A 25,160-nucleotide genomic window follows, 5' to 3' on the forward strand; every position below is an offset into this window, starting at 1 on the left:
GCGTCTGCATGTGGCGTCTGCATGTGGCGTCTGCTTGTGGGGGTCTGCTTGTGGCGTCTGCATGTGGCGTCTGCATGTGGCGTCTGCATGTGGCGTCTGCATGTGGCGTCTGCTTGTGGCGTCTGCATGTGGCGTCTGCATGTGGCGTCTGCATGTGGCGTCTGCTTGTGGCGTCTGCTTGTGGCGTCTGCTTGTGGCGTCTGCTTGTGGCGTCTGCATGTGGCGTCTGCATGTGGCGTCTGCATGTGGCGTCTGCATGTGGCGTCTGCTTGTGGCGTCTGCTTGTGGCGTCTGCTTGTGGCGTCTGCATGTGGCGTCTGCTTGTGGCGTCTGCATGTGGCGTCTGCATGTGGCGTCTGCTTGTGGCGTCTGCTTGTGGCGTCTGCTTGTGGCGTCTGCATGTGGCGTCTGCATGTGGCGTCTGCATGTGGCGTCTGCATGTGGCGTCTGCTTGTGGCGTCTGCATGTGGCGTCTGCATGTGGCGTCTGCTTGTGGCGTCTGCATGTGGCGTCTGCTTGTGGCGTCTGCATGTGGCGTCTGCATGTGGGGGTCTGCTTGTGGCGTCTGCATGTGGCGTCTGCTTGTGGCGTCTGCTTGTGGCGTCTGCTTGTGGCGTCTGCATGTGGCGTCTGCTTGTGGCGTCTGCTTGTGGCGTCTGCATGTGGCGTCTGCATGTGGCGTCTGCTTTGGCGTCTGCTTTGGCGTCTTTCAATGGGTGTGGTCTTTGCCTGGCACATTGTCCCCTCGTCAAAAACATACCTGGAGTTATGTTTAGTGTTTTTCATCAATCCTGTTAACAAGGTCCATTCCTCTGCTCCTTCTATGATCCTAACAAAACTGTTTCAAGTTTACAACTTCAAAATTTGTGAATTTTCTCTAATGTTTTTAGGTCCATAACATCCATATAGCCCATGAATTACAACAATGTGCTTCAGGAGCAAGCTTTTGTTTCCACCATCTGTTACTTATGTAATACTTCAAAATGCACTGTAAAAATGATGGGGTGGAAACAAAGTTCTTGAAAGCGAATCATGTGTGTTTTTTCAGTAGATGTAAGTTCTAAAACATGAGCTGCCAAAGCAGAAGAACATGTTTAAAGGTCAATACGAATAATGCATAATACATGTCCTTCAAGGCAGAAGATTTATATAGTGACATTTGAGATTGTTTTAGAGATGAAAACACATTTCCTCACCCCTCTAGTAATATACTGACGCAATTTTGACGTGAATAATTCTAGAAATTAATATTTTTTTCCCCCGGTTCAGGATCTGTATGTGGACAGACCGCTCCCATATCTAATCGGCTCTCAGGCTTTCATGGAACAAGACGACGTGGGGCTGGGCGACCTCTCCAGTGACGGTAATATTCAGGCTCATTATAATATTTACTTTTGCTGTATAAGACATTTGGCTAAACTTGATGCTTCCATCGTCAACAGAAATGTCAATGGACAGTGACCGAGACAGTGTCAGTGAAAGTGAAGACGGGAAAACTGCTGCGGTAATAATCTGGAACAGTATTTCAGCTTTAGAGCAATGGAAGAACATGTTATATTATATAAATTAATATATTTGTATAACCCTTAGCATTCAGATGAAGACTACAATCAGGATGATGAGGAGACTCCAGAAATAATCAAAAAGGTAAATGCAAAACTACTTGGAATATTGTACGCTTTATTTTTATTTAAAGCTGCACCATGTCACTTTTCTGATGGAGGGTTTGCCACTTGCTTGTCTCCATGTAGATGTTATTGCTTTGTAGTGTAGTTTTGTCAAGAACTAATATGTCAAACTCTATTTCAATACTGATTACAATGCCACAAATGTATATTTTTAAAAAGCTAAACAATAGACTGACATTTTCACCAAAAATAAAACTACTAATTTTTATTCTAGTTCAGAAAAAGCTCAAGATCTTCCCTGTTATTGTGATTTCTACGCATATGCTTTCAATTGGTCTCAATTTCAATTATCTCCATAGAGACAAGAAGGTGATGCAAACAGGCCAAGTTACAGGTCAGATCTGTGGTGAAGCGAGGCCACTCACTGTAAGAATACGTGTTTTTAACCTGTTCGTTGGCATAAAAACGCCTGTAACTTAATACTGGATGGTGGATGAGTATAACGCTGTACAGTAGAACATTCTACTCTACTCCTACATCTCCATGGAGACGAGCAGGTGGCAGAAAAGTGACAAAAAGTGCACCTTTAATTGTCCTGCTAATTTCAACCTCTCTCTGTGTAGAAGTCGTCTATGCTGAGTTATGACGACGATGAGGATGAGGATGAGGATTCGGACATATTCGGAGATTCTGACAAGGAAGAAGAAAACACAAAAGTGAGACGGCGCTTACGTGAAAATAATACGGCATAAAGATAAAGCGCACTAAATGTTTGAATGATGTTCCCCCCCACGCAGAGCACACAGCAGGCGTCCTTCGCAGATGAGCTGGCAGCCAGAATCAAAGGAGAAGCCGTCAGTAAAGCCGAGGCAGACCGCGCATGTAAGGCACAAACACTGCATTTGTCACAGTTTGAGTTCCGTTCTTCCTTGTTTGGTTGGCTCGTTTTTGCATGCGCATGATCATGAACTTGTGTTTCCATCGTTTGTAAAGCATTGTCATCCAAGAAGAAGAGTAAGAGCCGGAAAGAGTCCAAGCCTGCAAAGCCTCTCGGTAGGTCTTTTAGTTCAATCCTTTTCAATGTTCTTTTATTCATTCTGTTTTCCTTTTGCAACACCAAGTTTTTATTATCTTTGACCATTTAAAAGCTCTACAAAAACATAATGTGAAACTTCTGAAATCTACAGTCTCAACTATGGCCACACATAAATAAAACAGTTTATTCACCCAAAGCAAAATGCAATAGAAATGTATCATTCACGCACAAGAAACTAGTGCTTCATACAGATCAAATATATGCGAATCGATCACGGCATTTCGAAATTTAAGATACAAATGTATAATCAATAGTTTGTTTGTGAATGTGTTTGTGCTGCTTCCCTGCAGCAGACGACGACAGTGATGACATGTTCAAACCTCCAAAGATGGAGGACGAGGATGAGGAGGAAGACGATGACCTGTCTCCGTTTGGGGGGAGGAGTGGACTCTTCAGCGGAGGGAGGGGCCTATTTGATGATGATGACGAGGTACGGCTTGGGACAAACCTGTTTTAACTAATCTACTATTCATCATGACTTTCTATCTCAAAGTGGGGAAATTGTATGTGTTTTGGAGGGAAAGGTATTATATGTTTGTGACTAAACCAAAGTACACTAATACTCTAAATACTATTACTATAAATATCAAAATTGCAATATGAAAGTCAATTCATGTTATATCAATTGACCAGATAAGTTTTGCTCGTGGGCTGTTAAATTTATTGATTTATTTACACAAAATGATTTCAACTATGATCATTCTTGAGCATACAAAGTATGAGTACTGTACTTAAAAAGGTATCTGTACATTTATACTTTTTGTAATTTTTACAGTTGATGCCTTTTACTTTTTCCATTACATTTTAACTGGAGTGAAAAGTAAAAGTATTATTCGGAGATCTGTTGAATTGGCTCATGAGGGGCTCATGGTGACATCCTGCCAAAAGGTTTTGAGTTCATGTCCCGTCTTTGAGAAAAAACTACATTGTCCAATAAACAAAAACATTTTAAGTGGTTTCTGTTGACCAATCAACAGAATTCTTCATCCCATCACCCCATTTGATTCTTAAAACAAGCACACAACTCTGTGTGGAGTGGGCTCCGGCTTCTCACCAACTATAAGCCCAGAGCCCCCCCTTCTGTAGATGACAGAAAACTGGCCCGGCAACTCAATTCCTTCTACTGTAGATTTGACACCCCCTCCCCCACTGTGGCCACCTCTGCCAACCCAACCCGGGTCCCCCCCCACCTCCCCCACCCCTCTCACAGTTCAGGAGCAGGATGTAAACAGACTATTTTGTAAATCCAACCCTCGAAAAGCTGCTGGACCAGATGGTGTCACCCCGGCCACCTTAAAACACTGCGCAGGCGAGCTGGCCCCTGTCTTCACTGGCATTTATAACACTTCCCTGGAGTCATGCCATGTCCCAGTCTGCTTCAAGTCGTCCATCATTGTCCCTGTCCCCAAGAACCCCCGGATTACTGGACTTAGCGCCACAGGTCTGTAGTCATTGACGTCTGTAGTCATGAAGTCATTTGAGCGCCTGGTGGTCCTCCCCAACCTCAAGTCCTTCACCTCCCCCCTGCTGGACCCCCTGCTGGACCCCCTGCTGCTGGACCCCCTGCTGGTGGACCCCCTGCTGGACCCCCTGCAGTTCGCCTACAGAGCCAACAGGCCTGTGGACGACACAATCAATCTGGCACTCCATTTCACCCTGCAGCATCTGGACTCCCCGGGAACCTATGCCAGGATCCTGTTTGTGGACTTCAGCTCTGCATTCAACACCATCCTCCTGCTCTGCTCCAGGACAAGCTCTTCCAGCTCAACGTGCCTGACTCCACCTGTAGGTGGAGCACTGACTTCCTGATGAATGTCTCAGACATGCGGACTATCAGCACAGGAGCACCACAGGGCTTTGTACTTTCTCCCCTGCTCTTCTCCCTGTACACAAACTGCTGCACCTCCAGCCAGTAAAACTAATTAAGTTTGCGGACGAGATGACCACCCTCATCAGGCTCATCTCGGATGGGGATGAGTCTGTCTACAGGAGGGAGGTGGACCGACTGGTGTCCTGGTGCAGCCGTAACAACCTGGAGTTCAACGCCCAGAAGACAGTGGAAAGGATTGTGGACTTCAGGAAAGTCACAGCACCCCAGCCTCACCATCACAGACTCCCCCATCACCACTGTGGACTCCCTCTGCTTTCTCAGCACCACCATCACCCAGGACCTTAAGTGGGAGCTCACCATCAGCTCCATCATCAAGAAGGCCCAGCAGAGGATGTACTTCCTGCGGCAGCTGAGGAAAGCAAAGCTGCCAGCGGAGATGATGGTGCAGTTCTACACGGCCATCATTGAGTCCATCCTCACCTCCTCCATCACTGTGTGGTACGCTGGAGCCACAGCCAGGGACAAACAGAGACTACAGCGCATTGTGCGCTCTGCAGACTTCCATCTCTGCAGGACATGTACTTCTCCAGGGCTCTGGGACGTGCAGGTCGGATCACAGCCGACCCCTCTCACCCTGGACACGGACTATTTGAGCCACTCCCCTCAGGCAGGAGGCCACTCCCCTCAGGCAGGAGGCCACTCCCCTCAGGCAGGAGGCTATGGTCCATCTGGACCAGAACCTCCCGTCACAAGAACAGTTTCTTTCCCTCTGCAGTTAGACTCATGAACACTGCCTAAGCACTTTTTACTCACTGCACTGTTCACTTTTTATTGCACTACATATTTTATTCATGTACATATCATGTACCATTTCTAACCTTATTTTAACTTTACTTGCCTATTTTTTAATGTATCCGGTAGCTATTCATTGTCCATTGTTTTGTATTCATTGTTCAATGTTTGTTGTTTGTGTTGCATCAAATCACCAGGACAAGTTCCTATGTTTGTGAATTTTGTTCATTGATAAATATTTCTTTGTGTTTTGAAACTTTTTTCCACAATGGATGACTACTGGACAAAAGACTCTAAAAATTGCATTTCTGATTTCAGGGTGATCTTTTCTCTGATGCACCTAAACCAACAGTGGCAGAGGAAAAAATACATCACAATGCAAAAACAACACTGCCATCAACAGGTGAAACTAAGCTACAGCCGAACAATTTATCAAACTCAAATTCTTTGTTCAAACTAGAAAGAAAGTTTAAAACAAACGCTTGTCTTTGTTTAGATTCCACAAAGTCTGGAAAGAAGATTCCGACTGGTGGAGTTTCTATATTCCCCGGTAGTCTTATTTCCATGCATTATTTGATAGATGCTTGGTGAGAATCAAACTAAGTAAATGTATCTTTACAGAGAACAGTTTGTTTTGTTCACCTACTGACCCAGAGCCAGTGCAGATTAAAGAGAATGGGACTCCTGCGGTCAAAGCTGCGCTGACTGGACGAGGGCTGTTTGACGAAGAAGAGGAGGATGACTTCTTCACTGGAAACGCAGTCAAAACATCGGAATCTGGTGTGTACGAATACCGAATCTGTTTTGTACTGTCACAAGGAGAGATTTGTCCTCGTAAACATTCCTAAAAAGCGTGTCCCTTTTTCTAGCAGCAAAGGAGAAACCCAAACCTAAAAAGGCTCTAGATCTTTTCGAGGATGAAGATGAAGATGGAGACCTCTTCAGTGACAAGTCCAGCACTTCTCAGAGTAAGAAGGAAGTAGAGGAGCCACAAGTGAAGCCCCCCGAGAAAAAGGTATAGTTGCGATCTATACAAAGTTATGCCTTCAAAGTAATGAATGAAATATAAGTTTTTTTAATACATTGATCAAAATACAAACCTGCACTGTTTTTTCATTGGTTCAGTCATTCCATTTGGTCACACCAACACAGTGCAGCCATAACACAGAGAAGTACTTGTCTTATTACCTGAAAACCGCTCCAGATCGCTGCGGTATCTGGTAAATGGACTCAATTTGGATTATTTCCACAAAGGCACACCACTCCTGGTCCTGAGCCCAGAGTGAGCTGAGGTCAGATCTATTTGGATTGCACTGGTCCTGAACCACACTCCGTTTAGATGTAGACCTGATGTAGTAGCAGTGGGAACCACCAAGGACTTGCATTACTATACATTTCAACATTTAGATATTAAATATAAAATTACTATAACTCTTAAGGCTATAATTCTATCAAACATGTCCTAAATAATGAAAAATAATGTGCCGAGTACAGAAAATTGTGTAATTACTGGAGCAACCTGTAGAGGGCACATGACAGTTTAATTTTGGCAGCGTTTAAGAGCAAGAAATAACAGGAAAATGGTTTGTTTGGAATTTATGACACTGACGGAGCACAGAATGAATGAACTCTGGATGAAATTATTCAAATGTTTGAATTCCATCCCTGATGGCCTGACATGTACAACAGGTGTGAAGGAAGTAAATAAAGTAGCAGCAGTGAGTGACAGTGAAGTGCAGTGTAAAAACATTTTGCTATAACCATAGATCTATGGTTATATTACAATATGTGTGCAGTGGCAACTAAGATCTGCCTAATGAGAAATAATCTAAAAACTCCTACACCAGATGAAATGGGGGTTGGGACCCCCAGAGGTCGCGAAGCATGAGCTGGGGGTTGGGACCCCCAGGGGTCGCGAAGCATGAGCTGTGGGTCGCCACATGATTTCATAAAGTCATTTAAAATCTATTTTTCAAATTCAAACTTTAACTTATTACAGACGTCTTATTTCCTTTTTCTGTGGGGGTCCGGAGTTGGTTGAATGGTTATTTTGGAGATCCTGGCCTGTAAAATCTGGGAACCCCTATCCTCTGCCAGTTCTGACTCTGTTTTTCAGCTTTATTGTGACCTGAATAATCCTCATTATTGATACAATCAAATAGTCTTTAGTCCATTTGCAATTCAAACTTCTGAAAACTGTACTTAAACTTGGATTCCCCCGGGACGACTGGGGGATTGCACTCATCATAATGTATAGAGACAGGCCCACTGATGCTGACACTGGCTCTGAGCAGTTATTTAGCTGTGTAGTGAAGGTATATGCTGTAGTATACACTTCCTGTTCAATAAAAGTCACACAGTATTTAAACCCAGATTGTCAGTGTGTTTGAGAAGGGTCAAAGGAGAAGCAGAAAGTAATGTACTGCAGATCTGAACCCCAGTGAGAGTGTTTGGGACGAGCTGGAGAAGGCTTTGTGCAGTGGTCATTCTCTCACATCATCAACACAAGATCAACTGGGGGAAAATAATGCAACACTGGATGGAAATAAATCTTTTGACTTTGCAGAATTCTGTGGAGACTTTGTTTCGACAGGCAGTGTATAAACAATGATCAGAGTGTGGTTGAGTCGAAACACCACTCTGGTTTACCACCCATCCACATGATTTGGTGGTGCCATGTGTTTTGAACTCTGAAATTGTGAATAAAAAAAACACAATTCATGAGCAAGCAGCAGTGTATGACATGCTTTTAAGTTTATAGTCAGTCTATGGCTCCTTCATGTTGTTTTTATCCTCAGATGCCTGCAGGAGCCGTGTCGCTGTTCGGTCCTGAGACAAAGAGCCTGCTGTCTGAAGGGTTAAAGAAACACCTCTCCTCCACCAGCGAGGAGCCCCAGAAAGCTGAGCAGGTCTGAACTGAACCGATACCACACAACCTTTGCTGATGTTGATTCATGTGCATTTATGTAAAGAAGAGGTTAAAACAAATGCTCGTCGTGCTGGCTACTAATAAAACATATTGATGGCATGAGATGTCATTTTGAATTCTTGCGCGTGTGTTCCAGAATGGGATGGTTCCAGAGGTTGAAAAGCCTGCTCCACAGCCTGCTCAGAAGCCTCAGAGCAGGGGGCTGTTTTCTGATGATGAGGACACACAGGTGAGGAAGAGGAGCGCTGCACACAACCCAACACAGCACAACATATGCAGCACACTGGCACATGGCTCCAGCTCTATCACTCCTCACAGCGGAAAGTCTCTCGCCATCAATTCTGAACTTACAGGAATGAGGAGGAATGTCAATCTTCAGGGATAAAAGTGGAAAATAATAAGATCATTGTGAAGTAGTTGTTATCAAGAATGGGGATTATATTGCATCGTCTGTAATTGGGTGATGCGCCTTTGTGACAAAATACAAACGATCTTAAATGTTTATTAAAAAAACAGCATAAAGATTTTTTTTTACTAGCACTACATCATTTTGTGTGTAACTCTTTTAAATTGAGATATTCTCACATGTGCTGCTTGTGACAGCTCCTGTTAAACTGCAGCACACATAGATTTGGCCATGTTAAAAATATCATATATGACCTAATGTATTGTAGAAAAAGATTCAGAAGTCATATGGACTTGTTTTTGTTGAAAAAACTGAACGTTTCAATCCAAGAGTCATTCTCAATCTGCGAATCAGGAACGGTAACTCAGATATTTATTCTACTCAGGGTAGGCCCTGCCCAGAGTCCAGATGACTACAACAGAATCTTTTTCTACAATGGAACACTACAATGGACAAATGAGGGATTACACTGACAAGACCTAATATGTGCATCATGTTAGTTTAATACTGGTGTAGCTGTCCCATCCTAATGGACATTTACTACTTTTAGAATTATATTTTCCTAGGACATAAAGCCGTCCCATTGCAGGACATGAAACTGCAGCAACGTTTTTTTTTCCTGAAAAGTTGAACTCAAATATATTCAGAATTTTGCTTAAAAAAATTGCAAATTTTTTTGTTTTATAATTTCACTTCCTGTTTGTAATTGATGACATCACACTCTAATGTAAAAAAAAAATTGACAGTTAAATATATGAGAGTAGCTTTATTTTGTTGAATTAATGTTTAGAGAATTATTTTAAAGTTGTTTCTTTATGTAAATTATTGGAATGAGTGTCCCTAGTGTGATGTCACTTCCTGTCATTTTCAACAGCTTTTTCAACGTTTTCTCCCCAAATACCTACTCGGTGTAAAACTATAATTTATGTTTACAACAGGTATGAATACACTAAATAAAGTCCAAATTAGAAAATTGTAAAAACCTGTCATAGGCACTTTAACCTCAAATAGGGCTGGACGATATGGAAAAATTAATTATCACTCCGTTTTCCTCCTATTCATCAATCTCAATTTTCTACTTGACTTTTATTTAATTATTTTTTTCATCTGCTTCAAACATGTGCCATTACTGTGGACTCGATTCCAAACCCCAACCATTGTCATTTCATGTTGTTTGTGGCTCAGCAGAAAGAATCGAAATCCATTGTTCCATTGACATAAACATTAATAGACGAGCGTTTCCTTGTGTTCACCAGAATGGCATCGCCCCAGAAGTTGAAAAGTCCTCTGCAAAGCCCCCAGTGAAGTCTGAGTCCGGCGGGTTGTTTTCAGACGACGAGGATGCCCAGGTAAGACCCTAACTGGACTGCGGGACTCTTCCTGGTGCGTCATTATAATGTTGCTGTTTGTGCCGTCTCAGATCCTCCCGTCCGTCCCCAAAAGTCAATCGAAGCCTGAGACACTGAGCCAAACCAAGACCAAGAAACCAGCCCTGTCCTTGTTTGATGACGAGGAGGAAGAGGTAGAACATTATTTTGAATGTGGCGCGTCAGAATAATAGTAGCACTAATGTGGCACTTTTAAAACCATGAAATCAATCCATAAAATACTTGACTTTATAGAGAATTTTGTCCAAACTTGTAAAAGAAGACATAATGTTATTTTGTCTGCTATATAGTTGGATAATTATCTTGTATTTATTTTTTTTATTTTAAATTGGTTTTAAAAGTTTTGTTACGTTAAATAAATAGGGAAGTCGAAAGTACAAGTACCTGCTATCAAATGTAGTTACAGTAAGTAAAAGTAAAAACTGTACACTCTATGTGCCTATGAGCGGTTGGACTACTCATTCAACTAAAATGCTGTTAAGATATTTAAAATATTGCTAAAGAAATTACACAAATTATCCCGAGTAGCAATTTTTCTAGGTTTATAATTTTATTTCCTGTTTGTAATTGCTGACCTCTCGCTAGGAAATTACCCAGCAACCACAGGGCCAAAACTCATCCATTACATACATTGTTTTATTTGTATGTACAAGACAGGAAAATGGAACTAAACCAGGATGTGACGGAGCCAGTGCGTCTTTAACTGGTGTCGGCGCTTATTTGCTGAGCAACCGCGCGGCGTCATGCCCGCGCGCACTTTCCAACACACACTCATACATTCCCCGCTCCCCGCGTTTCCCTCTGTTTCATTCATTCGCATCAGACGCTACACACGCTTCTTTCCCCGCACTCCTCCGTCACTAATCCGCCAAGGGTGCACACTTGCGCGCGTTAGGTTAAGTCTAAGCATACACACGTCAATTGTTTCCTGTTTTGTCACGAAGCCGCGCTCCGCCGATGCGTCGCGTTGGGTCGAAACCGAGCCAGGACTTCCGGGAAGTTTAAATGCGCGTTGTTCGCGCCGTGGTGCTGACCATGTGACACCGGGTATTCTATGTGTTTATATTGCTTTATTTTGAACATGTGTATATAATTAATGATGTATTAGGTTGTAGGAAGAGGCCACAACAGTTTATTGTCAATTTATTTGGGGTTTGAATTATATAGTTATTTTGCTCAGTGGGAGGGGCAAGTGAGGAATAAAGGGAGCCGCTCTTGGCTGGGGGGGGAGTCTGTCCCCAACATCAGAGAAGGAAACAGTGTGAGAGAGAGAGTAAAAGAGAGTGAGTTAGAAGAGAGAGAGTTAAAAGAGAGAACGAGTTAAAGGTGAACTCATAGTTGGAACTCTGTAAATATATGTTTTTGGATTTTTGGACCTTTTTTTTGCTCACTGTATATATTTTGCACTGTTACACTATTTTTGCACTTTGGTTTGGCACAATAAATCCACCTGAGCACTTGAAATCTGACTTCGCCATATTTTTGAGGGAGAGCCCCGCTACACAGGATTAAACAAATATAAGGCCTACAGTATATCAGAAACGGGGCTAAACCTTTAGTCGTTTGGTCTCATGAGGTTTTAAACATGATTACGATGATTTTTTTTTGCAGGATTTGTTTGCATCCGCCACTAAATCTAAACCTAAAGCACATCAGGCTAAAGTCTCCACTCCACAGAGCAGTAAGGCCACGCCCAGCTCCCTCTTCAGTGACGACGAGGTACACCCTTATTCTTTCAGTGCCAACAAGTACTTAGAATAATACAAATTCTTACCATCTACCTGTATTTATTCATGTATCATACTTTGTTTTGTAGGACCAGTGGTTGGGTTCAAAGAGCACAGAGAAATCGGAAACAAAGAGTGGAATGACGTGGAGTGTGAGCGCCCCCTCCAGTCTGCCCAGTGTTAAAGCGCCTCAGAAGAGCAGTCTGTTTGACCAGGAGGATGACGACCTGTTTGCGCCACCTAAAGAGTCCAGGTTGGTGTTACAAGCGTGTGCTGTTGGCCTGGATGGTTTTATAGACAAGGCTGAGTTTGTCCCCCGACCGCGGACCGATGTTAAGCTGCTCCCACAGCTTGGAACAGACAAAACTGAAACTTTGTGAGCTTTTTTTTAAGGGTTTAGCTCTATTTTTTTTTAAAAGAGAATATTGTCATGTAGTCCTGTGTAAATGTTTTAATGTCATCCTTGAAAAAGAGATTTCTATCTTAAGAAAAGGTTAATAAATAGATATACTGGTAATATAATAATCATTCACACAGATAGTCAAACAAGCTAGGTATTTTAAAGCTGTAGTGAAAAGCCTTTTTCAGGTCAACTAAATATGATTTTGTTTGTGTTACAGTCAGAAGAAGTCTCAGAGAGTAGCACTGCTGTTTGAAGACGAGGATGAAGATGACAAAGGGGCACTGTTTAGTATCAAACCTGCTGCTTCACCAGCTGCTAAAGTAAGGCCCACATAATATGTTTGCGAGCGTGTTAGCTGCAGGTGACGGTACGCTTTAGGTTTGAGTTAAACAGGGCTCAGGTGACCACTCACAGTTCTGGGCAGGACAATGGACTTGACATTGACAGATTCCCCTCACCGTAAACAACAAGGATGTGTTATTTTTGGAGTAAGCAGACTCCTCTCTTCAGAGCGGTTAAGACCAGTCCCAGTGTTAGAGGAGCCTGAGAATTAATGAAGCTTGAACGATTTTCTTAAACTAGCTAATCAATTGACTTAAAGGTGCACTATGTAAGTTTCTGGACATGGCACCTGCATGATTCCATGTAATTAAAATGTTAAAACCATACTTCAGAACATTATCCATGGAGATAAGTTCTATTTGAATGATTCCCTGTGCATTTAATCCAAGTTTCATAGAACCGTAATTACATTTGCAGCTTACATCTTATGTAGAACATTATCCATGGTTCCTCTAGGCCATGTTTGAGTCTGGTTTGTGGGGATTAAAAGCCCACTCACAGTAAAGACGCATGTTTCTAAGTGTTAAAATTGCAATAAAATGAGCATTATTCATGTAACTACGGTTCTATAAATCCCAGATGACCATCAAAAACAATGAAATAGAACATACAAAATAAAATAAAAACAATCTTTTACTTAAGTCTTTTACTTACTGGGGTTTTAACCTTCTCTAAAGACATTGAGTTCTCAACGGATGACATGACCAATAATCTCCCTGTGAGCCTTTTATAAAGAAGTGAGTTTGAACCAATCTAACTTTATATTCCCTATTTTTCCAGACTTCCCCCGCTCCCTCCAAGTCCCCGCCTCCTGCCCATCAGGACACCCCTGACGTCCCATCCGCCACGACAGCTGAAGAAAAGCCACCAGATTTGTCCAAAGCTGTTGAGAAGACCCTCGTGCCAGTGCCACCCTCACCACCAGAGACCAGCGCGGCCAGGAAGAAGCCAGCTGGAGCTGTCAGCCTGTTCGGAGGGATTGACGTGTTTGCCAGCACACAGAGAAGAAGCAGCCCAGTGGATACAGATAAAGATGATGATGACGGGCCTCCTCTGAATGTTAAGAAAGAGGAGAGGCAAGAGGAGAAGCAAGAGGAGAAGCCCAAAGCGAAGGCTGTGAGTTTGTTCGACAACGACGAGGAGGATGAGCCAGATTTGAACGATTCAATATTTACGCCGTCCAAACCTGCAAAAAATATTCCAAAGGTAAGGTTAAGAAGGAATAATAATATAATCAATCATTTTGTCTAATTAAAAAACTAAACAATTGCTCAATATTAAGTTCCTTTTAAGCCTTGTCGTTTATCACAAAAAAATAAGTAACATTCCTTCCGTCAAAAGTCCTAATTGTAGACTTCTTGATTTAAAGCTGATCTTTGACAACATAACATTAACAACTATCAATCTCCATTCAAATGTGATAAATTGCACAGCTCTAAATTCAACATTTGTGGATATTTCTGTTTGGAAAATTCTTTCAAGATCATCATTTCCCTTGTAGATAGCAGAACTCTTTCGCTCTCGCTCTACACAAAAAGTACTCATTCCTAGTTTGGTGTTGACAGACCACTGAAGAGAGACCTCCCACCAAAAGCACAGGCGTGTTCCAGGACGAGGAGCTGCTGTTCAGCCACACTCAGCAGAAGGACAACGACCCGGATGTAGATCTCTTCTCAGGGAAAACCACTCTCACGACGGTAACACATCCTCTGTTCCCTTGTAATCTCTTTAGATTAAAGGAGACATTAGGCTTTTCTCAGGTACTTGGTATTAAATTACAACACAAGAAGATCATCATTTACATTTTGTTCATCGCAAACCACATGATCTAGAACGGCTTAATGAAGAAATGGGCCCCGGTTACACAAACCCAGATATCTTCCTGTGTTTAGGCTTTCTGTCCCCTCTTTATAAAATTAAAGTTACAAATGTAATTGCGGTTCTATTTCACCCCTACAGACCCCAGGAGGTGGTGCTTAAGCTCTGAATAAATCCAAACGCATGCGCGAACCACCAATTTATGTTTATTTGCTGAAAGATTTTTGTCCTTCTTTAAACTGGTGTGTCCAGGGAAGTCCTCTGCCTTTGCAATTCCTGCTCTTCAAAGCGATTATGATCAATATTTTGTTTATTGAGATGAGCCATCTCTTTTTGAGGGGTCCTATAAATAACCAATGAATAAATGCTGCAGATATTGATATTTTTTTTTAAAAGGACACCAAACTAAAAAAACTTTTGTAAAAATATCTGTGTATGTGTTGATGTGATAAGCCCCGCCTCTTCAGAGTAATAAGCAGCAGATTGTCATTTACATGGGTTTAATTTTGTATGATTTTTTTTAACCGCCATGTCACCCTGAGTCTTAATTTTTCAAATAATTACAACTAATTACAGGGGATGTGGGCGGGTATAGGGGGTAAGTGAAAACAGGATTAACTCAAACATGCAGGAACCAATCAAAATACAACTTTGAGTGAACGCATGATGAGGAGACGCTGTTGTAACAAGGTTAAAATCTCATTAAAGTTGAGGTTTAAAAGTCTCCTTTAAGTACTACATCTAATCCATTTGTATGTTTTTCTATTTTCCTGGCAGAGTTCCAAGCCCAGCAGCACAGTGACCGTGACGCCAGCCGCACCAAGTCTGTTTTCAGATGACGATGAAGACGACTTGTTCAGCTCCGTCAAACCCAAAGCCCCACCACCGGTAAGACATGTGGAGTTGTACAGTGTAACCATGGTGATCATTGTAGTCAATCGCAGAGTTTAACTGGCAAGAATCACAGAAGGATCAGTGTTGTATTTGGATCGATTCCTGCGTGTTTGAGTGATCTATTTATTCATTTGTCTATGGGAGTTTTTATTTATTTATAGGAGATCTTCTACTGAAAGTGTTTTTCAGACTTCCTATAAGTGATCTGTTCTTCTGTATCTACCTCTGTATCTACCTGCGTTGCACCAATGAAATTTCCCCATATGGGACAATAAAGGAATATCTTATCTTATCTTATCTTATCCTTCATTGTCCTGCATTTTGAAGCTTGAGTGCTCAGAAAAGTCCTGTTCTCACCTACCCCCTAACTCCGCCCATTTCTCCGTACTGACTTACATTTTCAACTAAAAAGGTTGATGAATTTCTGCTCTTGTTACTGTGAAATGTCATTCACCCTTTTTCTATTAAGCTGTTTTAGATCAATATTACACTTTACAAAGAACACAATGTAAACTAATTATGTATATATCTTATAGTTTAATAATAAATGCCCTAGAAAACAGGAATATGTCTTTTAGAATAATAATATAATTTCAAATTCGTTTCTATATTTGAACTAGGACTGCACAATATATTGCAACCGAATTGAAATCACAATTTGAGTTATGCAATTATGACACGGCTTAGACTGTTGTTCAGATAATGAAATATCCTCAAATATTCTACCTTTTTTATAGACAAATCTTGAAAAAAGTTCATATTTGAGTCTTTTGTTTAATGTTAACGCTCCTAAAGTTATTTACAGTGTGCATGTTTTAACAGAATACTACTTTCTAAAATCGCAAGTCTAATGCAGTACCCCCCCAAAATTGTGCAGCCCTAATTTGAACATAAGTACAACAAATACAGTACATTGCCAATTTGTGTCTACAGTCTAGTATGGTAGTGTTTAGAAATGTATATAAAATGTTGTACAGGACATTAAGTATAATAGGAATTCTAGACTAGCAACGTAATACCAACACTTAACGCAGTTGTATTATTGGAATTTGTGGACAGAAAGTATCAGAGAAGCCCAGTAAACCTGTGGAGAAGGCGCCACTCGCCAGTCCAGAGCCCTCTTCAGAGAGTCAGGTGAGCGCGAACTAAAACTGCCTTTTCAAATACATTATGAAAGAGATTTATTATTCCAAAACCATCTTATCATGTGTGACAATGCTTTGATTTGACCACAGAAGCCTGCCCCAGCTCTTGTTAAACCTAAAGATCCCTCTTCAAGGATTGGGAAACTTAAAGTAATGTTGTTGTTGTATTGTTTTATCCTCTTCATCTTTCACATCTCACTTTTGGACTGTAGATTTCCTGTCCACTTTGGAACATCCTCTCTTGTTCCAGAACTGTGAAATGACAGCACTTTTAAAACTCCAAGCTTACTCTTATTTCTTCATTTATTTTTTCCACTTGGAAGATCATATTCATGCATCTTGTTCTTGTTTACCGTTCGAATGATCTTTCCTGGTGTCGTACCTCATCACTGGTCTGTAAACTGTCGCTGCAATACGTTTACAATCACTGTTTGATTACAATAGTTTGCGTTCACATGATGCCATAAAATTCTAAGTGGTCTCTTTAGTAAGCGAGGCGAGAGCTCCAACTGCTCTGCCACCATGCACACAGAGTAAAGGTGTGATCATTTATTTGTATTATTCTAATCATAACCATTGTGTGACGTTAGACGTGCACAGTGTGGTTGACAGTTAACAGTTTAATATACTGTAAATGTACATCGTCAGTAGAATTATGTCACCTATGTTTTAGTTAAATTAGTCATCTAAACTGTCAAAGGCACTTTTAAGTTTAAATAGTAGTCTTTTTATGAACTTTGGAGAACATGAACGCATCCTATTGCTCTTGGATGTAGTAAAGTGATGACGATGATGATGGTGTGCTGTTCCTGTTGCACTCAGGCGTCTCTGGTGATAAACCCCTCGGCTCTGCTGCCCGGTGCCACGCCCTCCCTCCCCAGCTCTGGCTCAGGTCTGGGCAACAGCTCCTCATCAGGAGTGTCCAGCTCCAGCCTGAGCCCCAGCCCTGTCACCACTCCGCTGGAGCTGCCCAGAGACCCTGACACTGCAGCGGTCAACTTCGACACGCCCGCTCACATCACTATGCTGCAGAGCGCACACAAGGTGGGCTTTGGATTGTTGTTTAAAAAATATATAATCAAACTATAAAGCTGCTTTTTCCATGGATTTATTTGATATCATTTACTTTAAATTTAAAAAAAGTTGGTTGGCTAAAATGAAAACTTACTTTCAAACATGAGGTGAATGTACTTACTAAATACTTAAGTGCAAACTATGGCGCTCAACAGTCCTGCCAATTATGAAACTCTGAAATCCTGGAAGTAAATTTTCCCATACATTTTTCCGATAGACATTTAAAAAATTCAAAGTTAAAGGGCACAACGGAAGCATCTCATCTCATGATGCTCTAGTCTGTGCACATCTTCTGCTCATGTTTCAAACAAAGCCCAAGATTGGTAAGAATAAAGATTATTTTGTAGGTTGTTGAGCTGTAAATATGACATTTAAAATGCACCAGAATGCAGGAAATGATATGTCACTTCTCTCCACACTTGCAATACAAATATTACATTCAGTCAATCTGTTTGTCTCGTTGCTTGTTTTGAAGTAATACTTTCAACTTTCTGACTTTTATTTGGTTAGAAAATCTTTCCCGGACCTAGAAAAACCTATAAAAATGTTTGTATATGTTTTTGTATTACATTTTAGTTCTTGTGCCCTACACTTCAGATATATATATTCTAATGTCTGTTTCCTTGTGTTTTGTGATGTTAAACACATCAGAGCCGAGTGAAAGGTTCTTCCCTGCGGAGACCTCAGTCCAGAGCAGCCCGACAGCAGTCTGCTCACAGGTCTGTAGAGGGCGCCAGTGATGACCACCTAAAGACCGCGCCCAAACCTAGTGTGCCTGACCTTGGCCCTCCTCCTCCTGAAAAGCCAGTCCCCGCTCCAGTCAAACCCTCTCCTTTACCCACTGAAGCCTCCTCCAGACCCTCAGGCCTCAAACTACCAGTGTCCACAAACAACACAGACTCTAGCAAAGAAAACCACAAATCTAAGAAAGTGTTGCCCGTTCCAGACGAGGAGGACCTTTTCAGCTCTGATCATTTGTTCGGGTCAAGTATAGCCTCTCCTAAGCCAGCTTCTTCCGCCGACTTGAAAAATGAATCTTCACCGGCCAGTAATAACACACAAGCCCAGAAAGAGAAAAGCACTCTCCCATCTATCTTTGACGCAGGCACTGATGACCTTTTCCAAAAAGTCAAGTCGAAACCTAGCACTAAGAAAACCAAGCCTGCTCCGTTTTTAGAGGATGAAAATGACGATGATCTGTTTGGCGTTGGAAACAGCTCCACTCCCTCTTCCACCAATAGTAGAGACCTAAAGAGCAGCAACAGTGTTCCAAAGCAGGATATCTTCCAGGTCAGTTGTTTCTTTAGTATATGGACACTGCTCTCTGCTAACGTTGGAACTTTGTGGTGATATTTATGACCGGTGGAATCATCCTCCTGACAGTGCATCAGGATTAAATGGATCAACATTAACACTAGGTCTGCAACAATGAATCGAGATTAGTCGACTATGAAAAATAATTGTAGTTCAATTTTGATACCGTAATTGTTATTTGGACTACACAGACTTTTTTATTTTGTATTTAAATAAACCAAGACATTAGCATTATTGAATCAAAATGTAAAAAGGAAACTATCTCTGATTTTCATAAATGTATTTGTAAATATTCTCTAGCAGCCTTCACCATATTTCTATCTTTATTTGATAATATCTTTAATTTATTTAATATATTTTAAATGTCCAAAATATAAAACTATGATCCCTGGGTGTCCTAGGTTTATCTATATAGTAATGCAGACAAATCATAATGTGTCTTCTTTAAATTTCTTATGTTTGAAAAACCTTGTGACATTTACTATAACAATTTTTTTTTTATAAATTGCTAGGAATAAGGTTAAAATATGATGATATGTAAATTCATAAGTACATGTTTTTGTTGATAGAACTGTACATGTTTTTTAATATTTCATAGACAACATAATTTTGAGCTACAGATTGAACTGTTAAACGGTAGAAATAAAGTGAAGTGGGTAGAAATAAAAGTCTTTTACTCCTCCAGGTCACAAACACTAATAGGAGGACGTTGTACGTGGTTGGGTACATTACATATAATGGAGTTTGTGTTCCCTCAGGATGAAGTTGTCCCAGAGCCTAAAGCTCAGAAGAAGCACAAGGAGAAGAAGTTTGATGCCACTTTATTTGATGACAACGTGGACATTTTCGCTGATCTGTCGGACACATTCAAACCCAAACACAAGTCCAAGACAAAAGGAGAGGCCAAGTCCATATTTGATGATGACATGGGTAAGTTCATTATTGTGGCAGGTCAGAACAGCTGTAATACACATGAAAACTTAATATCTGCTTTTATAAATGATCTGTGACAGAATTCATGCTGACTTGCTATGAACATTTTTGTTTATAAAGAACTCATTTTGTTTTTTAGAAAAAGCATAGCAATACAATTTAGATTTGACAGAAAGACATAAACACCACACCACAAAAATGGCTGTATCTTAAAATGATTTAAATAGGACATATATTCAAGGACACTTTATCCAAATTAGACTCTCTTGAGCTTCTAACATGGTTCCCTGATCAAAAACATACCTGTAGTTGTGTTGCGTTAATCCCGTTTAGTAAGTCATCTCACTTTGAGCCTCAGAAAACACTCAGTTTCAAAGTTTCCAGTTTTGTGACGTTAAAGGCAAAACTCTTCTGCTGTTTCTAATAAGTCCATAAATCATCACCATTTCTGCCTCAAATCACCTTCATTACAACTGCGTTCTCTCCTTTGTAATTCCCTGTCCCGCCAGTAGATGGGGTTCTAACACAACCCCGGATGAGGGAACGCCTGACTGATATTTAATGTATGCTTTCTATAGAAACATTATTTTAGGTTGTAAAACATGAGATGCCAAAGCAAAGGGCATGTTTAAAGCAAGGCCAATAACAATATAAAAAATGCATCATATTTCCTTTTCCAGATGATATCTTCTCCACACGCACAGTCAAACCAGTGGCCAAGGCTCCTCCTAAACTGAAGAAAGCCCCGCCAGAGCCCAGCGCCGCCTCAGACACAGTGGACATATTTGACGACCCACTCAACGCCCTGGGGGGAAACTGAACCGTCGCCTTATTTCTACACCTGTGACCTTGCTCATCGTTTGACCAACTGGACAGACCCATAAACGTTTGATATTTATTCATAATGAGGCAAATACAAATGGACGTAATTCATCTCACCCTGCTTCTTTAAATCATGCAGTTGTAAAATCAAGTCCAATATTGTTCATAAATGCTGTTTTTGATTAACGTTGTACACGGTAGCACTTTATAAGAATCCGTATGCTTACCCTGGAGGCCTGCATCAATCTCAGCAAATTCCTTTGTGAAATGATTTATCATTTTGGTTTTGCCATGTTGAGATTCCAAGTTTGAGTTAGTGCCATAATGTCATTAAGAAGGATGTCTGTGTTTACTCTTTGTCTTTGGCATTTTGAGAATGTTTTTATTCATTACAAAGTCATTCATTTCTTAACTCTGCCTGTGATTGAAAAGATATTCATTTTTAATAACTAAAAAGAACCATATTTTATTCTCTCAACTCTTTGTTGTCTTTGAACTATTTTTATAGACAAATGTTATTTTTGTGCTATGTAATAGATAAGAAATGGAAGAGTTTATATTTATGGTGCAGATTCACATGCTCCATGACAAATTCCCTTTATATCTAAAACCTAGTGCTAAAAATCTGATACCAAAATGTTTCAGACTATATTGTAAATGTAAAATGTGATGAGAGCCATCTATGAATTGAACTGGAGTGAGATTTTGTTGTTGTTGAAATTAGAGCTTGTCGATACAGGTTTTGGGAAGTGATGGCCAATAAGCTGTCGATATTTTTGAGTTTTTTTCTCCACATGCTGATATTTTCTACATCTGCTGGAGTTTTGATGTCAATATGCTGCAACATCCAAAATGACATACTATTCTATTTGACTTCCTCCATATACTTTAGTGTACATTATTTATAGGCCTGTTGACTAAATGTAGAGTTTAAAATGGATAGCTTGGTTTCCGCTCTTTATTTATTTATTTATTATATTCTTAAATGGAGCCTTACAATTAGAAGCTAACTCATACATTAGTTAATTATTTGATATTCTATATACTGTCCTATTCTCAACTTATTCTAATTGGTAAAGTATTTATATTTACGGAATATTTATATCTTGTTGACAAAGGAAACAAAGAAAACAAAGATCTAGAATAGTGGTTGATCCTCAAACTTTTCAGAGCAAATCTACATTCGGCCTCTAATATATTATATTTGGCCTCTAAGTACTACCAGATCTATACTGGGTCAATAATAGTTCTATTCCAGTTCTAAACTATGGCTAGACCGGTTTTAAAATAAGACTGCATCGTTGCTACAATAGTTCTAAGAAAGAAACAACCCAAAGGAGGAACAATGTGGACAAGCTTGACTTTACTTTAAGCAAATGATAGAATTGTAGAGGGCCTTGCGTACCACCAATGGTGTGGTCCAGGGTGTGTAGGTTTTGTTTTGTTTTGTTAGTTACATTTTCATAATGTGTGTGTATATCAGTAACTAATACCGTTGGGGTTTATTGTTTCGTACGATGTAGAGGTTAGCAGTGTATTCTCGCCACATTTTGTTAGACTGTGTGGAAGAGATAATGGATCTGATCAGAGACATTTGGACTGAGACACAATTTATTGATCCACAGTAGCACACACATTGCAATATAATAAACTAGTATAACAATATAAAAATAAGATAAGATAAGATATTCCTTTATTGTCCCTCATGGGGAAATTTCATTGATGCAACGCAGGTAGATACAGAGGTAGATACAGAAGAAAAGTTTGAAAAACACTCTCAGTAGAAGATCTCCTATAAACAAAAACTCCCATAGACAAAACCTCCCATTTCCCAACAAGGGATGGAGGGGAAAAAATAATAAAGATAAAAATAAATAAATACATAAATACCATTGCATGTGATCACGACAGTAATTGCACATTAATATGTGTCACGACGGCACATGGATTGCACATGAATTTCACAGTAATTGCACATGAATCATGACAGAATTGCACATGGTTAGGTCAGTATTGCGAGTGTTCAGGACTGACTGTTTGTTATAAAGTCTGACAGCAGCAGGAAGGAAAGACCTACGAAACCTTTCCTTCACACATCGAGGGTGGATCAGTCTCTCACTGAAGCTGCTCTCCAGAGTGCACAGAGTGTCCTGCAGGGGACAGAGTGTCCTGCAGGGGGTGACACTCATGGTCAAGCATAGATGTGAATCTAGCCAGGACCCTTCTGTCCCCCACCTCCTGCACCAAGTCCAGAGCACAGCCCAGGACGGAGCTGGACTTCTTGATGACTTTGTCCAGCCTCCAGATGCTGCTGCTCCAGCAGGCCACACCATACAGGAGGGCTGATGCCACCACAGAGTCGTAGAAGGTCTTCAGGAGTGGCCCTGTCACTCCAAAAGAACCAAGTCTCCTCAGGGGGTAGAGCCGACACTGGCTCTTCCTGTACAGTGCGTCTGTGTTATGAGTCCAGTCCAGTTTGTGGTTCAGATGAACACCAGGTACTTGTATGAGTCCACTCTCTCAATGTCCCGTCCCTGGATGTTCACTGGTGAGGGGGCAGTGGGGTGGCATCTGCAGAAGTCCACCACCATCTCCTTGGTCTTCCCCGCGTTGATGAGGAGGTGGTTCCGCTGACACCAGTCCACAAAGTCCTGTGCCAGTCCTCTGTACTCCGCGTCATCGTCGTCCGTGATGAGTCCGATGATGGCAGAGTCGTCAGAGAACTTGTGCAGGACACAGCTGTCCGTGTTGTGTCTGAGGTCTGCAGTGTAAAGGGTAAAGAGAAAGGGCGCGAGGACAGTGCCCTGGGGCGCCCCCACACTGCAGGTCCGAGTGTCAGACACACAGTTCCGGGCTCTCACAAACTGAGGTCGGTCTGTGAGGTAGTCCAGGATCCACTCTGCCAGGTCGTACTCCACACCAGCCGTCTCCAGCTTGTCCCTCAGGAGCAGCGGCTGGATGGTGTTGAAGGCGCTGGAAAGATCGAAGAATATTAAAAAAAAAAAAAATTACATATAAAAAAATAAAAGAATATAAAAAAAATACAATTCATACATATTGAAACATAAAAATTGATTAAGTGTTAAACAACACACATTGCAATATAATGAACTATTATAACAATATAAAAATACAATTCATACATATAAGTGTGAAACAAGGATTTAAATATTATTATTATTCTTTTGAAGTCAAAATAAAGTCAAACATTTTAGAGTTTGTTCAATTGTTTTCAAAGAAAAGATTCATACAAATATGGAACTTTTGTAGTTATTCTGTGGACACGCCCCCTGGCCACACCCCCTGGCCACGATGAGGCACCGGTTAGATTAACTCGCCGGATGCGGGAGAAGGGGCGGGGCTTCGGCTTCTATTCACTCCGTGGCTCCGATCAGGAAATGCGCGAACACGGGATTGTTTGGTTTTGTAGTTTCCACAAATGTTTCATATCACTGCTCTTCACACGTGCTCTTCACACGTCACACGTGCTCTTCACACGTGCTCTTCTTCACACGTGCTCTTCACACGTGCTCTTCACACGTGCTCTTCACACGTGCTCTTCTTCACACGTGCTCTTCACACGTGCTCTTCTTCACACGTGCTCTTCACACGTCACACGTGCTCTTCACACGTGCTCTTCTTCACACGTGCTCTTCACACGTGCTCTTCACACGTGCTCTTCACACGTGCTCTTCTTCACACGTGCTCTTCACACGTGCTCTTCACACGTGCTCTTCTTCACACGTGCTCTTCACACGTGCTCTTCTTCACACATGCTCTTCACACGTGCTCTTCTTCACACGTGCTCTTCACACGTGCTCTTCTTCACACGTGCTCTTCTTCACACGTGCTCTTCACACGTGCTCTTCACACGTGCTCTTCTTCACACGTGCTCTTCTTCACACGTGCTCTTCACACGTGCTCTTCTTCACACGTGCTCTTCACATGTGCTCTTCTTCACACGTGCTCTTCACACGTGCTCTTCACACGTGCTCTTCACACGTGCTCTTCTTCACACGTGCTCTTCACACGTGCTCTTCTTCACACGTGCTCTTCTTCACACGTGCTCTTCACACGTGCTCTTCACACGTGCTCTTCTTCACACGTGCTCTTCTTCACACGTGCTCTTCACACGTGCTCTTCTTCACACGTGCTCTTCACATGTGCTCTTCTTCACACGTGCTCTTCACACGTGCTCTTCACACGTGCTCTTCTTCACACGTGCTCTTCTTCACACGTGCTCTTCTTCACACGTGCTCTTCACACGTGCTCTTCTTCACACGTGCTCTTCTTCACACGTGCTCTTCACACGTGCTCTTCTTCACACGTGCTCTTCACACGTGCTCTTCTTCACACGTGCTCTTCTTCACACGTGCTCTTCACACGTGCTCTTCACACGTGCTCTTCACACGTGCTCTTCTTCACACGTGCTCTTCACACGTGCTCTTCACACGTGCTCTTCTTCACACGTGCTCTTCTTCACACGTGCTCTTCACACGTGCTCTTTGTAGCGATAGACTACTGTTCCCAGAATGCATCGCTTCTAGGGTTGGGACTTCCTGGGTTATTGGAATAAACGCGCTTCAAGACGTAAGACGCTCGTGTCCCGAGTCTTCTT

General features: G+C 41.5%; 1 protein-coding gene across 6 annotated transcripts in view; it reads left to right on the forward strand.

Moving 5' to 3' along the window:
• Positions 1-21,020, forward strand: part of washc2c (WASH complex subunit 2C) — a 22,662-nt gene extending 1,642 nt beyond the window's left edge. The window contains exons 4-30 of one of the 6 annotated variants that reach the window (XM_072436243.1): positions 1,270-1,363; positions 1,443-1,504; positions 1,591-1,647; positions 2,252-2,344; positions 2,426-2,510; positions 2,622-2,681; positions 3,015-3,154; positions 5,666-5,750; positions 5,844-5,897; positions 5,969-6,127; positions 6,217-6,362; positions 8,146-8,256; positions 8,413-8,505; positions 9,939-10,031; positions 10,103-10,204; positions 11,682-11,789; positions 11,887-12,054; positions 12,425-12,520; positions 13,323-13,748; positions 14,108-14,239; positions 15,138-15,248; positions 16,314-16,388; positions 16,490-16,549; positions 17,222-17,443; positions 18,125-18,763; positions 19,546-19,717; positions 20,401-21,020. In XM_072436243.1, the coding sequence (XP_072292344.1) occupies positions 1,270-1,363; positions 1,443-1,504; positions 1,591-1,647; positions 2,252-2,344; positions 2,426-2,510; positions 2,622-2,681; positions 3,015-3,154; positions 5,666-5,750; positions 5,844-5,897; positions 5,969-6,127; positions 6,217-6,362; positions 8,146-8,256; positions 8,413-8,505; positions 9,939-10,031; positions 10,103-10,204; positions 11,682-11,789; positions 11,887-12,054; positions 12,425-12,520; positions 13,323-13,748; positions 14,108-14,239; positions 15,138-15,248; positions 16,314-16,388; positions 16,490-16,549; positions 17,222-17,443; positions 18,125-18,763; positions 19,546-19,717; positions 20,401-20,540 (3,783 nt within the window). In that variant the 3' untranslated portion in view covers positions 20,541-21,020. Of the gene's footprint in view, positions 1-1,269; positions 1,364-1,442; positions 1,505-1,590; positions 1,648-2,251; positions 2,345-2,425; positions 2,511-2,621; positions 2,682-3,014; positions 3,155-5,665; positions 5,751-5,843; positions 5,898-5,968; positions 6,128-6,216; positions 6,363-8,145; positions 8,257-8,412; positions 8,506-9,938; positions 10,032-10,102; positions 10,205-11,681; positions 11,790-11,886; positions 12,055-12,417; positions 12,521-13,322; positions 13,749-14,107; positions 14,240-15,137; positions 15,249-16,313; positions 16,389-16,489; positions 16,550-17,221; positions 17,444-18,124; positions 18,764-19,545; positions 19,718-20,400 lie in introns of all 6 variants that reach the window. The other 5 variants (XM_072436241.1, XM_072436242.1, XM_072436246.1 and 2 more) reach the window with 5 other exon arrangements.
• The last annotated feature ends 4,140 nt before the right edge of the window (positions 21,021-25,160 follow it).

This window comes from Eucyclogobius newberryi, unplaced genomic scaffold (assembly GCF_026437365.1).
Source record: "Eucyclogobius newberryi isolate DKJ021-1_F unplaced genomic scaffold, fEucNew1.0.hap1 SCAF_8, whole genome shotgun sequence".
Taxonomy (NCBI): Eukaryota; Metazoa; Chordata; class Actinopteri; order Gobiiformes; family Gobiidae; genus Eucyclogobius; species Eucyclogobius newberryi.